Here is a 17,785-nt window from a genome sequence, read left to right as displayed (position 1 = left end):
CATATTGAATGTCGTACCTGAAGAGTAGAGGATGTTAGAGGCACAAAGAAGGGCCAACTCCAAATTAATGGCCATGGCTTTGGAATGGGATTTCCAACAAACTCATGATGGTCATGGGTCCACAGTCATTTGGCCATATAGCGTATCTAGAGCAGTGTTTCTCAAGCTTTTTTCAGTCAAGCCACTCTTTATAATTATGGACAGTCCCAAGGCACCCTTTAAAATTATGGACAGTCCCGAGCCACCCTTTAAAATTACAGACAGTCCCGAGCCACCCTTTAAAATTATGGACAGTCCCGAGGCACCCTTTAAAATTATAGACAGTCCCGAGCCAACCTTTAAAATTATGGACAGTCCCGAGGCACCCTTCAAATGCTAGTAGGTTAATTGGCTCCTGTCTAAATAGGCCCTAGTGTGTATATGTAGGAATGTGAGTTAGGGACCTTAGATTGTACGCCCCTTGAGTGTTAGAGACTGATGTGAATGTACAATATATATGTAAAGCACTGTGTAAATTGATGGCACTATAAAAGTATCTTAAATAAATAAATAAATTATGGGCCATCTTGAGGCACCCCATTCTAAAATGTGAAAAACTATTCTAATAGTTTTATATAATGCAGCAACATCCACACATGTAGAACACCCAACATTGGAGGCGATTTATTATTCCAAAGCAAATACACGTTTGCACACTGGTACTGAGTAGTATTCAAATGTTTCTCCTCTCCCTCGGTTTTTCTCCATTACTGAGCTAATGTGACCCCAGTGCTGATGGAGAGGGGCAGGGGAGGGTCAAGCTAAGATTCTGTGCAGGCAGCTGACATCCTCCTTATCAACAGATGATGTAATTTGTTGTCAGGATGCAGACAACTAGAAGGTCGTAATGGTGCACAATGAACACCTGTGGCTTTGTGTAACTAGAAGGCAGGCTTGTTCTACCTGCTGGCTTGTCAACAAGTTTTGGGCAATTTTTAAACATTTTACCAAGGCACCCCCGAAGAAACCTCAAGGCACCCCAGGGTGCCTGGGCACCCTGGTTAAGAAAGGCTGATATAGAGCATCCATTCTCAAACTCTTTAACACAGAAGAACCCTTGAAATAACGTTTCGGTCTCTGGTAACCCCTGCTAATAATTACTAGATCTACAGCTCATGGTACATGAGTGTGAAGGCCAGCAGGATAAATCCCCCATACATTTGAGGTCAGTAGGAAAAACCCTCCCTTTACGGATAGCTAATGATATTATTGGTGTCAGTGGTCAGCTATTTGAGAGGCAGAAGTTGCTCATTACTCAAGAAACCCCAAATAACCTCCGGAGAAACCTTAGGGTTCCACCAAACCCTGGCTGAGCATAGATGATCTACAGACTAGAAGTACAGTGAGGAAAGGAGGAGAACCTTTAAAGGACTAATCCATCAAGTATCGTGCGAACTGGATGTAGAAGATGTATGGCAAGAACACCTTTGAGATAGGCAATGCTTTTTTAAAAATTTTATTTCTTCTTTTATATTTTTCACCACTAATTTTACTCTGATGCCACTGAGCTTGGAAGGCGATGCTTTTTTATTAAAGAATATATTACCCCAACAATTCCTATTCCTGATCTGTGCCTGCTGTTCCATGTACTTGTATGAAAAGGTCTCCAGTTCTCTTTGTATTGCTTCCTCTGTGTGACATCCCTGGTGTTCCTACCAGTCCCCAGGTTCACACCTAAGCGTTTTCCGCAGCATTTTGCGTTTTGCAGAAACACAGTACAGTCCATTTAACATGATTTCCTATGGGACACGTTCACATCTCCGCGTTTTCACCCGGTGCATTTCTTGGAAAGGGTCAGGGACTTTTTTTTTAAACGCAAAATGTTGCGTTTTGGGTTCTATATACTTCAATGGAAACACTGCAGAAAGGTATGAAGTGCGTTTTTGATACCTTTTTGCCGCATTTTTTATGCATTTTGCGTTTTAATCTGCCTAGCAACAAGGAGAAAAAAAGCACAAAATGCATTGGAAATATGGCAAAAATGCATTTGCAAAACACAACACAAAACGCACTGCAGGAATGGATCAAACGCAAACTGCATAGGTGTGGACCTAGCCTGAGAGCACAGAGTGGTTCTCTAGCTGTGCTGCATACTTATTGTGCTCTCCTCCAATGATCAGCCTTGTTTTGACACCCCCCCCTTTGCACAGCCATTCACTGGGAAGATCAGTGTGCTGCTGTTTCTCCTCCCCCAGCTCTTATGCAGCTGAGAACAGAGGGTATGTGATCACTTATAACAAAGGGGAAAATGTATTTATAATGTCTCATTTATATCTTACATAGTTACACAGTTACATAGTTAGTCTGGCTGAAAAAAGACAAAGGTCCATCCAGTTCACCCATTGAAAAAAAAAAGGTCCTCTAGCTCATGTTCATGCTTCTCACCACTTCCCCCTGTGGGCGGTGGTGGATATGATGGACTCCCACCCGATACCGCTCTCCTCTTTGCCATGGCTTCCCATTTCCCAGCGCCCATCTACCCTTAGTCCGACACTGACGCTTTCGTTACGCCTTTGGGATTCTATTAAATATTCAGCTGGCCTTATTTCCCCTCACTTGCCGCTGTTACGTCTATTGCATAACCCATTATTTCCTCCGGGTAAGGACAATCCCAAACAGTTTGCCTGGTGGCAGACGCATGGTTTTTATGATGTCCACTCGCTCCTATTTCCCACTAGAATAATTACCTTCGAAACTTTCTTCTTATAACATTCCTCTGCGAGAACACTTTGGTTACCTTCAACTTCGCCACTTTATCAACACATTAATACGCACGCAGCCGGGACCTTATCGTTTGTCCCCCTTTGAAAGTCAGTGCAGACACAGACCTCATGCCCCGGGTTTGATCTCTTTGATTTACGCTTCCATTATATCTTGTAGAACACCTCCGGTTGGTTCCTATCATCAGCGCTGGCAGTCTGAATTAGGGGGGACTTTAGACCAACAGGATTGGCAGACCATGACCCAAGCGCTATCTAAGAGTTCCAGGAATGTTCTTATCCTTGAAAATGCCTATAAAATTCTTTACCGATGGTACTATACGCCTGCCCGTCTAGCTACTTTTATACCTTCATATTCACCGGTCTGTTTTCGGGGATGTCAACAATTGGGCACCATGGCCCACATCTGGTGGACTTGCCCTAAAGTAAACAGATTATGGATTAGGGTGTATGCCCTCCTTCGCACTATGCTTCACACAGACATTAAGCGTAATCCGTATGAAGCGCTTTTATTTAAACCATTGGAGGGCCTTTTCCGTTCTGAACGGCAGCTGGCATCACACTTATTTGTGGCAACGAAATTGACAATTGCGAGAGCTTGGAAAACTCCCCTTCTTAGTTTTGAAGCTGTCAAAAAGCAGATGAATTTCATAATGGTCAATGAAAAACTGACGGCCGTATTGTTGGACACCCATACAAAATTTTTGCAAGTATGGCGTCCTTGGCTGGATATAGCTCAACCTTCGAGATTCGACCAGTCCCTTCTATCGATATAAAGATGGATTCTGTCGTGATTGCCTGGGAGTCCCTTTCGTTTTTTTTTTTGTTTTTGTTTTTTTTTATTATTATTGTTGTTGTCCTTGTCTCTCTACTGTTTGTCCTTTTCTATTCTCCTTTCCAAGCTGCTCTTAATCATATTCTATGGATTGAGTTTCCTATTTTATAAGCTACATTTGCAGTACTATCTATGTACCCCAGTCATCTTTTAGGTACCTAGGGTTTGGAACAGATTTCACTTCTTGGAAAAGTTCTACTTTGTGTCTGTCCTGTTTTGTATAATGTTGATGTAGCAAAACTTTCTTATGAACTCACATCATTATGGACCCAGAACGGTTCGCTAATAGTTCCTCACTATTTCTTTCCCTTATCCTTGTCTTTATGAAGCATTTATGAAAAATTTTTCATTTCAACTTATGCCTTTATCAATGTATGATTTAAATTGGTTTCCATTTATTCAGTACAATTCATATTCGATGGTCACTGAATCTGTAACCCGATTGTTTGTTTATCTCTGCTTCATCTACAATAAAATCTTTGTAAAAGAAAAAAAAAAGGTATAATTCTATACCAGCAGTTGATCCAGAGGAAGGCAAAAAAAAAACAGAAAAGCATGATCCAATTTACTCCTGCAGGGAAAAATTCCTTCCTGATCCCCCGAGAGGCAATCGGATATTCCCTGGATCAACTTTCCCTATAAATGTTATATCCAGTTATATTCTGTGTATCCAAGAAAGAATCCAGGACTTTCCTACAGCAATCCACTGAGCTGGCCACAACCAACTCTTGAGGGAGTCTATTCCACATTCTCACAGCTCTTACTGTGAAGAAACCTTTCCGTGTTTGTAGATTAAATTTCTTTTCCTTCAGACGTAAAGAGTGCCCCCTTGTCCTCTGTGATGAACTCAGGGTGAATAACTACACAGAGTTCACTATATGAACCACTGATGTATTATACATGGAGATCATATCCCCCCTTATGTATTATACATGGAGATCATATCCCCCTTATGTATTATACATGGAGATCATATCCCCCCTTATGTATTATACATGGAGATCATATCCCCCCTTATGTATTATACATGGAGATCATACCCCCCCTTATGTATTATACATGGAGATCATATCCCCCCTTCTGTATTATACATGGAGATGATATCCCGCTTATGTATTATACATGGAGATCATATCCCCCCTTATGTATTATACATGGAGTTCATATGCCCCCTTATGTATTATACATGGAGATCATATCCCCCCTTATGTATTATACATGGTGATCATATCCCCCCTTATGTATTATACATGGAGATCATATCCCCCCCCTTTTGTATTATACATGGAGATCATATCCCCCCTTATGTATTATACATGGTGATCATATCCCCCCCTTATGTATTATACATGGAGATCATATCCCCCCCCTTATGTATTATACATGTAGATCATATCCCCCCTTATGTATTATACATGGAGATCATATCCCCCCTTATGTATTATACATGGTGATCATATCCCCCCCTTATGTATTATACATGGAGATCATATCCCCCCTTATGTATTATACATGGTGATCATATCCCCCCTTATGTATTATACATGGAGATCATATCCCCCCCCCCTTATGTATTATACATGTAGATCATATCCCCCCTTATGTATTATACATGGAGATCATATCCCTCCTTATGTATTATACATGGAGATCATATCCCCTTTATGTATTATACATGGAGATCATATCCCCCCTTATGTATTATACATGAAGATCATATCCCCCCTTATGTATTATACATGGAGATCATATCCCCCCTTATGTAATATACATGGTGAACATATCCCCCCTTATGTATTATACATGGAGATCATATCCCCCCTTATGTATTATACACGGAGATCATATCCCCCCTTATGTATTATACACGGAGATCATATCCCCCTTATGTATTATACATGGAGATCAAATCCCCCTTATGTATTATACATGGTGAACATATCCCCCCCCTTATGTATTATACATGGAGATCATATCCCCCCTTATGTATTATACATGGTGATCGTATCCCCCCTTATGTATTATACATGGAGATCGTATCCCCCCTTATGTATTATACATGGAGATCGTATCCCCCCTTATGTATTATACATGGAGATCGTATCCCCCCTTATGTATTATACATGGAGATCGTATCCCCCTTATGTATTATACATGGAGATCGTATCCCCCCTTATGTATTATACATGGAGATCGTATCCCCCCTTATGTATTATACATGGAGATCGTATCCCCCCTTATGTATTATACATGGGGATCGTATCCCCCCTTATGTATTATACATGGGGATCATATCCCCTCCTTATGTATTATACATGGAGATCATATCCCCCCTTATGTATTATACATGGAGATCATATCCCCCTTATGTATTATACATGGAGATCATATCCCCCCTTATGTATTATACATGGAGATCATATCCCCCCTTATGTTTTATACATGGAGATCATATCCCCCCTTATGTTTTATACATGGAGATCATATCCCGCCTTATGTATTATACATGGTGATCATATCCCCCCTTATGTTTTATACATGGAGATCATATCCCCCCTTATGTATTATACATGGAGATCATATCCCCCCTTATGTTTTATACATGGAGATCATATCCCGCCTTATGTATTATACATGGTGATCATATCCCCTCCTTATGTATTATACATGGAGATCATATCCCCCCTTATGTATTATACATGGAGATCATATCCCCCCTTATGTATTATACATGGAGATCATATCCCCCCCTTATGTATTATACATGGAGATCATATCCCCCCTTATGTATTATACATGGAGATCATATCCCCCCTTATGTGTTATACATGGAGATCATATCCCCCCTTATGTATTATACATGGTGATCATATCCCCCTTATGTATTATACATGGAGATCATATCCCCCCTTATGTATTATACATGGAGATCATATCCCCCTTATGTATTATACATGGTGATCATATCCCCCCTTATGTATTATACATGGAGATCATATCCCCCCTTATGTATTATACATGGAGATCATATCCCCCCTTATGTATTATACATGGAGATCATATCCCCCTTATGTATTATACATGGAGATCATATCCCCCCTTATGTATTATACATGGAGATCATATCCCCCCTTATGTATTATACATGGAGATCATATCCCCCCTTATGTTTTATACATGGAGATCATATCCCGCCTTATGTATTATACATGGTGATCATATCCCCTCCTTATGTATTATACATGGAGATCATATCCCCCCTTATGTATTATACATGGAGATCATATCCCCCCTTATGTATTATACATGGAGATCATATCCCCCCCTTATGTATTATACATGGAGATCATATCCCCCCTTATGTGTTTTACATGGAGATCATATCCCCCCTTATGTGTTATACATGGAGATCATATCCCCCCTTATGTATTATACATGGAGATCATATCCCCCCTTATGTATTATACATGGAGATCATATCCCCCCCATATGTATTATACATGGAGATCATATCCCCCTTATGTATTATACATGGTGATCATATTCCCCTTATGTGTTATACATGGAGATCATATCCCCCCTTATGTGTTATACATGGAGATCATATCCCCCCTTATGTATTATACATGGTGATCATATAACGAATAAAATTCAAAACATTGACAATCACATAAAAAAATTGTTGCTGTATTGTCTCCCTTGATTTTGTACAGCACTACATATATATTTTCAGATGAGGCACTGAAAGTCTCCTTTTTTTTTGCATAGTTAAAAAAAATCTCTTTTAAGTTTGCATTTTTTTAAAATAAAATAAAAAAAATGTATAGCAACAGGACACAAAAAATGATCAAATACAAAAAAAAGACACCAATACAAAAAAACACTAAAAAACTGCTTTGATTTTCCAGTTAAAAAAAATTACATTGAATACAAAATTTGTAGCAACAACATATAGGGACTGTCTATTTTTTTGGAACAAAGTCCTTCTGTCCCTTTTTCCTCCTCATTCTTCCCTCATTTTGTCCTGATGTTTATATCTGTATGAAAAAAAATACTCGCTATTTATCAAAAAACAAAAACGTTTTACAACGCCAAACCTTATATCCAATTTCCAGCTTGCTGTATTTGTAAATGTCAAAAGACACTATAAAGGAACAATAGTGATGAAATAAAAGTACTTGTCAGTTTAACTGATCATTTTTATGTATTATTTCTCCACGTATCAAGGCTGTGTCTTTTGCCTATATACTGTCTGCTAGTAGTTGTGCCCCTCTTTTCCATCTCAGAAGGTTGGGAGTTATCCCACAGAGCACATGTAATGATCAAATACACACAAAAGGAAAAAAAATGAAAAAAAAACTGCACTAATAATCCAGTTAAAAAAAAAATATCTTATTGTAATTGAATGGTCCTATGAGTGATGAGTGTGCTGCCTGACTTACCTGGGATAGAAAACCGGCTGTTCATGTACATTTTATATGTGCTTCTGGTGAGTGCATACAAAGGAATACATTTCACAGATTCACCAGCACTGGATGTCACCTGTTCATGGATTTATGTTCTGGACTTTTTTATACCTATTGTTTATCGCAATTGTGTCATTTGATTTATGTTCACTATCAGTCACTATTCATTTTATATCATCCAATGCTGACCACTCAGTGCCACGGATACCATCACCACAGTTATCAGTATATTGATTATTGGTATATTTATAACTCATGAACTCTCACACTTTAGACTGGTAGCGCTGATCAGAGCGCCTCTCATTTCATTCATTCATTACTTTAGAGCTGCACCTTTTTATATTTCAAATAAAAACATATATAATATAGAACGCAGATAACAATCAAAAATACAGAAAAGTAAACAAAAACATAAATACAAAGAACGCTAAATAAAAAAAAGAAAAGACAGCAGTACTGATAATGTAGTTAGAAGCTTGCAGGCGTAGTCCATGTGCTAGAGCAATGGTTAGTCCAGTACAGACAGCTTCAGCTCTGCGTTGTATAATGACAATGTGTCTTAGAGGAGCTGTCAGTACTATTGGTCTGGGTGAGAAGGAAAGGCGACCCTTACCCTCTTCTACTGCCTTGTAGTCAGGCTCTGTGGTGTGTGCGCCAATCCCCATCTTATTCTGTGTGTATACTCTCAGTCTTCTGTGAGAATGTTCTCGAAAGGAAGAAATACCCGCTATACAAAGGGAATGATGGACACCTCCCCTAACTATGTTACATACAAACACACCCTCCATAGGGAGTGCATAGTCATGGTATTTTAGTTGCTTTCGGTTTCGTGTTCCTTGTAGTTGAGGTATATTCCCTATTTGTGTATTTGATCATTATTTGTATCAAGTTGCTGTGATTTTATTTGACCTTTTTTTTTAAATTTGTTTTTCTTTCTGTGAAATAAATTCATGAGACATATTAACCTCCCTAGCGGTCTGATTATGTCCATATTTCTGTGCCCAAAACAGTACATTTTTTTGCATGGAAATATGTATTTTTTTATTGTAGGCCTGTAATTTTATTTATTTATTTCAGGTGCTTATATAGTTTTTAGGAATAACTCACTGAAATCTGTCCGAACAAGAGTCTAGTAAACATCCCGGGTATGTTAAAATTTGAAACACGAAATCATAAATTATAATTTAATAATCATAAAAATAATAATATAATAATAAATTTAATTCAATAATATAATCAAACCAAAAACACTGAAATATGAAATAGAGCGCCAAGTTCGCACATCGCTGAGCAAAGTCGCAGAATCGTTTTCAGTGTCTGAGGAATTTCCCCCACCAATCATTATCACTCAATTCTGCAAGTGGTTCTGATTTACTATCGCTGTTCTCTAGCCGGTCTAAAACCGCTTTTGACCTAAAGGGACGCTTTTTGGACGCCATGGACGTTTCTCAGTTTCCAGGCAGAAAGAACAGTAAAAATGCAGGCAGGGCGCCGGACAAAGCACTCGGGACAAAATGTATGTGAAATTATTATTATTATACAGTATTTATAAAGCGCCAATAGTTCGCTCAGCGCTGTACATTACAATGGGGGACAGAACATGTGACAGAACAATACCAATACAATGCAAAACATGAGGGGATCGAGGGCCCTGCTCTTTCGAGCTTACAATCTAGGAGGGAGGGGATAGTGGTACAGGAGGCGATAGCTGTGGGGGATGGGGTGGTAGGAGGAGTGGAGGAGGTTGGCAAGTTAGCAGGGGGTGGGGCTCTGAGGAAGAGGCAAGTCCTCGAAACGCGTCAGCCTTTTGGATGTCTAAACTCCCTATTGCGGACTGATACTCAGCGCGGTGTTGATCCAGCTGTTCTTTTATGATGTGCCTTGACTATATTGTCGTTTGTGAGTACAACACCTACTTTATTATTTCTTATTAAACATTTTTTATGGTAATGCACTAGGCCTGTGCGCCCTCTTTTTGTTCTTTCCCCATTCCCTGAAGAGATGGGTTTTCAGGGTGCACCTAAAGGAGAGGAGAGTAGGTGATAATCTAATGGGTTGGGGCAGGGAGTTCCAGAGGATGGGTGACACCCTGGAGAAGTCCTGGAGGCGGGCATGGGAGGAGGAGACCAGGGAACTAGAGAGAAGGAGGTCTTGTGAAATGGTTTGATACAGTAATGTTATACTATGTGATTTTAGTGAATGTCACTTTTACAACTTTCAAATTTCCCGCCGTTCCGTCCCCTGTACGTCCCGATGTCGCAGGGAACAAAACCCGGAAGACAGATGCCGGCATCCGCTGGAGGACATTACAGGGGACACTGCAGGGGGGACATCGCGGGAGCGAAGGACAAGGTAAGTGAAGAAGAGATCCCAGAGCAACGCTGCAGTGTATTCCCGAGTGTAAAATGTGTGAAATACTTGTGAGCTAAAATGTGGTGTTCCCTCTGTGCACAAATCCTATAAGAATGTACATATATAACTAATCAATAATCGCTATAATACTGGTGCAGCAACACTATACACATACTCATATACTGTGCAAAAAATGTAAACTATAAATATAATATGTGTTGCGCTCCACAATGTGTATCAAAATAATATAAAATAATACCATATAATATAAAAACAATCAGCAATCGACTCAAATATGCAAACAACAAATGTGCAAAGTAAAAGTGCTTCAAACAGTGCAAAACTGTGTAAAATACATTAAGATGCAAAAACAGCCCACTCTGTGCTTTCAATGTCGTAGGTGCCAATATATGTGCCGTGCATCACTCTTGGTGTAAAGGAATAGGTGTCCGCTCACCTCCTCTATTAGCCACACTGAAATATATGGCTAATAACCAGGGGCGGACTGACCATTTGGAAAACTCTGGCACTGCCCGAGGGCCCGGGGTCAGTAGGGGGCCCCATGAGATGCCCCTGGTACCTTTTTCATAGGCTTTTTTGAGTTTGGGCAAGGACACAGGGGCCCCATGATCCCCTATTGCCCGGGGGCCCCATGAGTTGTCAGTCCACCCCTGCTAATAACACTTTTTGTCCTATTAGGACTGAACGGTATTTTCCATGCTGAAGGGACATTTTCAAATAAAGTTGAACAAGCTGTACTGCCACTTTTCTCCCACTGGTGGTCTCCCTCACTCCTTTCCAGCCCCACTACTCCTAAGTGGGTGGATAAGATGGGATTCCCCGCTTCCTATATGGGTCTGTGTGCTGCCTTCTTCTCTCGAAGTATTGAGATGTCAAGCAAGAGGAAAGAAAAATAGTGCCTTATCCTTTATAAAACATGGTGCTTTATTAAGTAAAATGCGCACTCACATATATATAAGAAACATAATAATCAATAAAAATGCAGCGCTACAATGTACAGATTAAAAATACGTAAATAAATAAAAGTCTTGAAAGTAATAATAATATAGAAGGTACAATGTGATAATTGTGGTTCATTAGATAGCTGTTGGGCTATTGTGACTTTCGTGGCTTGTGAGGAATGAGTATACCATGCACTAACCAGATAGCACAACATTTTGTGCGTTGGAGTAAATAAGACCTACTCCAAGGTGCTCTGGAAGTGGGAACTCTGCAAACAGGTGATGTCATCACGTGGAGTTGAGTCGCCAGATGTCATCAGACCAACGCAGATTTCCTCATTCCAGTATAGTGTATAATCATCATATTAGATGCATCTTGTAGTACGGATTTCAGCCATTATACACTTAAGTGTACTTTTATTTATTTACGTCTCCAGGACTTCTCCACGGTGTCACCCATCCTCTGGAACTCCCTGCCCCAACCCATCAGATTATCACCTACTCTCCTCTCCTTAGGCGCACCCTGAAAACCCACCTCTTCAGGGAAGCCTACCACACCCCCTGCTAACTTGCCAACCTCCTCCACTCTTCCTACCACACCATCCCCCACAGCTATCTCCTCCTGTGCCACCATACCCTCCCTCATAGATTGTAAGCTCGAAAGAGCAGGGCCCTCGATATGAAACTGACCATTTGGAAACTCGAGCACTGCCTGAGGGTCCGGGGTCAATAGGGTTCCCCATGAGATGCCCCTGGTACATTTTTCATAGGCTTTTTTGAGTTTGGGCAAGGACACAGGGGCCCCATGATCCCCTATTGCCCGGGGGCCCCATGAGTTGTCAGTCCGCCCCTGGATGGGACAAATGAGCGCCCACCCCTGCAGCTTACCAGGCCACGTGCCCTATGCATTGGGACAGTGTGGGGACAAGGGCCTCTTCCCCACAACCCTGGCCTGTTGGTTGTGGGGGTCTGGTCTGCAGGCAGGAGAGCTCATTAGCATCAGGGTACCCTTTTAAATAAAGGGGCACCCTGATGCTGACCCCCTTTTTGAATGACTAAGAGGACTTGTACCCCTCCCCATTCACTAAAGGGTTAAATGTAGTAAAAAAAAGAGACCAGTCATTTGATAAAATCCTTTATTGTATAAAAAACAAAACAAAAGTTTTTGAGAAGTCCTTTATTGAAAAAAAAGGCAAAAAAAAAATGGTTGTAATGTTGTAATCCATCATCAGTCACAGGGTCCAGCATTGTCACGACAGCTCAGACTCGCCGAAAATAAAAAAAAAGCCTGACGCCCGCCAATCTGTCCGCACCCGCCGAGCAATCTGACATTTGTTGGTCATATGTAAATAATTGAATTGACATCACCGCTAGCGCCACTCATCTGCGCTGTGGTTGGCCAAATCATTTCACTTGACCTGCGGTGAAGTCCATTGCTTTGCCAATCACAATGCCCTGTGAAAGAATAGTGCATTTTGGGGCGCAGTGAGTGAATAGCCCGCCGAACGCCATTACCATTTGTGTGTTCGCCAAACACGCAAACGGCTAATGTTCGAGTCAAACATGAGTTCCAGACCATGCCTACTCAGGGTCACTAAGACTCTTCTTTTCACTCTGTAGGGAGGTCATTTCCAATCCTAGAGTCCTTTCACTTCTCTTGTTGCCATAAAAAATAACTTCTTGTCCTTCAATTCTCAGATCCAACACCGCCTGCGCTCAGGGCCTCTGATCAGAGGAGAGCCAATTAAGTAATTTGATGATGTTCATCCAACAGTGATCAAAGGTTATGCAGCTCTAGCACGAAGCTGGGGAATCTCGATATTGACTGTAGTAAAGAACAAATGAAAAAACTGATTGAAACACTGAAATATTGACACACACAGTGACTAAATGCCTCCTATGAATTAAGACTCATAGAAAACACTTAACAGAGAGGCTGTCAGTTATCATTTGAACACTGAAAACTGATCATTCCTGCAAACCACTTTAGGTCCTCTTTTGTAGACTTTAAAGCTCTGATGGAGAAGGGATCTCCCTTCGAAACGCATCAACTTGACCAAGAGTTTATCTCCCTTCTGGATGGAACTCGCACGTGTCGTTTAACCCTGTGTTGGTTTTGGATGTTATATGCCTTTTGTACTGCTAGTCTTGTGAGTATTACTCATTATTAAATACATTATTTTTTTACTGAGGTAATGCGCAAGGTTTGTGCACTCTTTTCGTTTGTTATTTACTACTTCAATTCTCAGACCCTGCTTTGAGTTCTGATATATCCTTTGCTTCCCATATCAGGGTTGCGAATTACCAAATTGCCCAGTATATGGTATGACAAACAATTCTGCCCTCGCTGTCTCAAAATCCTGGCCTTTTGTACTAGTCAACTTCCATTCACTGGCTTAGTCTGGAAAAGATTGCATTGCCCCTCTCCTTAGTGCATCCCTACTGCAATTATTTCCCTCTCCACATGTGGTCTATATCTGAGGCCTGCTCAGCAGCCTTTTACCCAGAGATCTCACATATCTATAATTCGCTAATATACACCAGATTCGCACTTTCAACATCTAGGCTGGGTGTCCATCTCTCCTTGGGGCTTCCTAATTGCTTCATCCAAACTCTGCAATCTGTCACATGGGGTAGTTCTCACCTAGTCTGATGATAGGAAACTACATGTTAAATGTATTCCCATTCCTCATCCTGCAACTTGTTTGGTTTTCCAAACATCTAGTGATTAGCATCCTGCAGGTATTGGTTCAGCCTTGTATGTTCTTTTCCTAGCACTTTAGCTCTCACACTCCCTGGACATTCTTTTTTGCAAGTAGTTTTTTTTTGCGTTGTCTGCTGTGACCTTTGCTGTTCCTCTTGCCTATGCAGAGCCCACCCCTTGTGTTCTTGAGGGTTTCCCTCTTGAAAGGTCCTTTACAACAATGGAACCTTCATCTTTCCATTGCCACTGCCAGCCGTAGTTCTGCCAGGGCTCTCCTTATTTTCTTTCCAGGAACTAGCTTTCAATTTTCTTTTGCTTTATGAGGATCCTGGAAGCCAGTCCCTTCAAGCTTCCCTTGCACCCTTCCGATCATCTTTTGTGGGAATTTCATTCCCTTCCCAATGTCCTACCTTAAAGGCATGGCAAGCAATTTTCCCTTTGCCTTATGGGTGAGGCACAACTGTCATCTCTGGCCACCTGTCATGTCTCCCCTTAAAATATTACCCCTTCTTCTGTTTTCCTACAAGGCAGTCCCTCCATGGAATTTCTCCTTCCTCTTCCATCCCGCTGGGTGAATATCTTGTTCTTTTTCTATAGACTCAGACCTCAAGAAATAAGTTCCTTCTTCCTTCCGGAGTCCATTCCACCAAAAGTGTTGGAGTTCTTGGGCTTTTTCAGTATCAATCATTTTTTTTCCCCAGGTTGTGGAGCCAACAAATAATCTTCTGTTTGTGTTGCTTCTGCTGTCTGTTGACGCTTTTCAGTTTGTCTTGTGGGCCTGTCATGGCTGTTTTGGCTATTTTATTGCCCACCCCTCAAACTATTGCTTTGGGATGTCCAGTGGTCTAGGAATCGATACCTGTGTCCTGTATTGTATGATTGAGATGAAAGGAATTTGACGTACCTGTGTGTAGGCAGGTTGCTAGTTACAGTACAGCTCCAGTCAGGAAAGAGTTAATATATTGTGCGTTGTTTCCTGGGTTTTCTCTTGGTGGGCTTTTTGGGTTCAATGAAGACACCACTACAAGAGTTATCACAGTGCAGAGAACAGCAAGCGGTTACCAAGGGTAATGGAGGTCCAGCAAGCAGCCTCTCCTGATGTACCTGTGATAGGTGGGACATCCTCTTGCAGCAAGGGAGTTGTTGTTGTCATTATCTCCCCTGGCAGTCCATCTCCCACAGTAATGAGAGCAGATCAGTGCCTCAGAGGTCCCCAGCCTGTGCGCTAGGTAAGAAAGAGGAAGAGTTATTCACAGTTGAGTATGTACGGAGTCAGCGCTAGGTGCTTGGCGGAGTTCCATTCCATTGCCTGGAGTGAGGTAGCAGAGATACACTGGACCCTTGGAGGGGGCTGAGACTCAGAGTGTCCCACCTAAATGCCTGTGACAGTGAAGGCATACATTATAAAGGGGACAGAGAGAGCTAACTGTTTATTGCTCAAGCGTATACGGCTTTCTCTAAAGTTGGAGATCCACCTTAAGCTTGAGGTATCCCTGAAAGCGGCCTTCGTCCTGACCAGGGCACATGTACGTGGCTCACTCCTGAACCCTGCACTTTGTACGTAACACACCCCTGAATCGTGCACTCTGTACGTAGCAGACCCCTGAACCGTGCACTCTGTACATAGCGCACCCCTGTATGCTGCAGTCTGTACATAGCGCATCCCTGAAACTGTGCTCTGTACATTGGGCACCCCTGAACCATGCACTCGGAACAGAGTGTACCCCAAACCCTGCACTCTGTACATAGGGCACCCCTGAATCCCACACTCTGTACATTGCACACCCCTGAACCTTGCACTCTGTATGTAGCACACCCCTGAACCCTGCACTCTGTATGTAGCACACCCCTGAACTCTGCACTCTGTACGTGGCGCACCCCTGAACCCTGCTCTCTGTAAGTGGCGCACCCCGGAACCCTGCACTCTGTACGTAGCACACCCCTTAACCCTGCACTCTGTACGTAGCACACCCCTGAACCTTGCACTCTGTAAATGGCACACCTCTGAACCTTGCACTCTGTGTGTAACACATCCCTGAACCCTGCACTCTGTGTGTAGCACACCCCTGAACCTTGCACTCTGTATGTAACACATCCCTGAACCCTGCAAACTGTATTTAGCACACCCCTGAACCTTGCACTCTGTATGTAGCACACCCCTGAACCCTGCACTCTGTATGTAGCACACCCCTGAACCCTGCACTCTGTACATAAGTGGAATGTATTTTGGTTTTGTATATATTTACTTTAGGTTTTAGGTTTAGGGCTAATTTTTTATATTTATTTTTTTAATACAATTGTAATAATATATTTCAATCAAGTAAATATGGAATATTGAGCAGGTGGCAGTCTAGTACCTTTTGCATTGTTTCCTCTCTCTTGACCATGTGTTTGCAGAGATAAAAGATGAAAGAGAAATGTTGTCACAAAATTGGAAGAGTCAGCACAACAGAGCAATGATCATCACTTAGTGTACAGCTCAAGCTGAGTCAGCTGTGTCTTATGCAATTTTTATCTGGCAGTTCAAGCTGAGGTTTTGCTGAGTCAGCTGTGCCTTAAGCAATTATTATCTGGCAGTTCAAGCTGAGGTTTTGCTGAGTCATCTGTGTCTGACTTATCGCTTATCTGACAACTCAATCAGAGGCTTTAAGGAAAGACAACTGTGTCCGAAAGGAAGCTACTGCTGGAGTTTCAATTAGATAAAGGGAGCTATAAAGCAAGCAACATCTGCTGTGTATTTATATTTGCTGTGCTGTCTATCTATACATATATTTCTGTTTTTTGTCTTTTTTGGCTAAAGAATAAATTAACCCAAATTCTCATTATGGAATTTCATACTTTGTGGTTCTAAAATGTTATTTTTTTTTCTTGTTCAATATTTGTACACCAGCTCCAAGATTTTGCCATGTTGTGACCACTTTTGCCCAAATGTTACCAAATCCCCCCCCCCCCACAGATCCCCATGGCAGAGGTGTCAAACTCAATTTCATTGCAGGACTCATCACGCAGAACACGTGTGCACCGCTGGAAGATCTCTTCTGCTGTGATCTATCACAGCAAAAGCCGATCTGTGAGTCCCAGTGAATGGATGTTCGCCAGCACCCGCAGATCGTCAGGCAGGGAGGAAAAACAGAGCTGTGCTGCCTATGTTTACATGGGCAGAGCTCTGTTGTGAGATGGGAAAGTGACCCATCCTGTGTCTCTGCAGAACTGGGAACACGATCCATCACTTCCTCTTGTACCAGCACCACCTAGTGTAAACCAAGCACAAAGCTAGGCACACACTTAACCCTTTGATCACCCTAAATGTTAATCACTTCTCAACCAGTGCCATTAATACAGTGATCAGTGTATATTTTTAGCACTGATCACTGTGTTAATGTCAATGGTTCCCACAAAGTGTCCCTCTCAGATAGGAACCATGTGATCTTTTGGATTTAAATATTTTTAAATATAAGAATAAGTTATACACTAAGACATATTTTAAAGAAACAGAAATGGGTATATTCTGACCTGTAGTTGCCATCATCCCCAATGGATCCAAGGTATACCCAAGGGTCAGTTTACTCGGATCATGAGGAATTGCTGAAGATTAAATAATTACATTGAGCAATCATATGTTATTAAGGAAAGATTTATACAAAAAGGTTATGACCCTGAAAAATTGGAGAAAATCAGATTTAAAATTAGTCAGGAGGTATTTGGGG

General features: G+C 41.5%; 2 protein-coding genes across 4 annotated transcripts in view; one reads left to right on the top strand and one right to left on the bottom strand.

Annotated features, from left to right (window-relative positions):
• LOC149440131 (C-type lectin domain family 2 member B-like) overlaps positions 1-8,743 on the bottom strand; it is a 194,889-nt gene extending 186,146 nt beyond the window's left edge. The window contains exon 1 of the mRNA XM_089658903.1: positions 8,674-8,743. Coding sequence (XP_089515029.1) covers positions 8,674-8,725 — 52 coding nt within the window. The 5' untranslated portion in view covers positions 8,726-8,743. The remainder of the gene's footprint in view (positions 1-8,673) is intronic.
• The window catches only part of LOC149440130 (C-type lectin domain family 2 member B-like), a 344,322-nt gene that overhangs the window by 223,651 nt on the left and 102,886 nt on the right, over positions 1-17,785 (top strand). The gene's annotated exons all lie outside the window — the stretch shown is intronic.

Source organism: Staurois parvus, unplaced genomic scaffold (assembly GCF_062004578.1).
Source record: "Staurois parvus isolate SC_StPar_1 unplaced genomic scaffold, SC_StPar_1.0 ptg001111l, whole genome shotgun sequence".
NCBI lineage: Eukaryota > Metazoa > Chordata > Amphibia > Anura > Ranidae > Staurois > Staurois parvus.
This window is presented reverse-complemented; position numbering and strand designations above follow the sequence as displayed.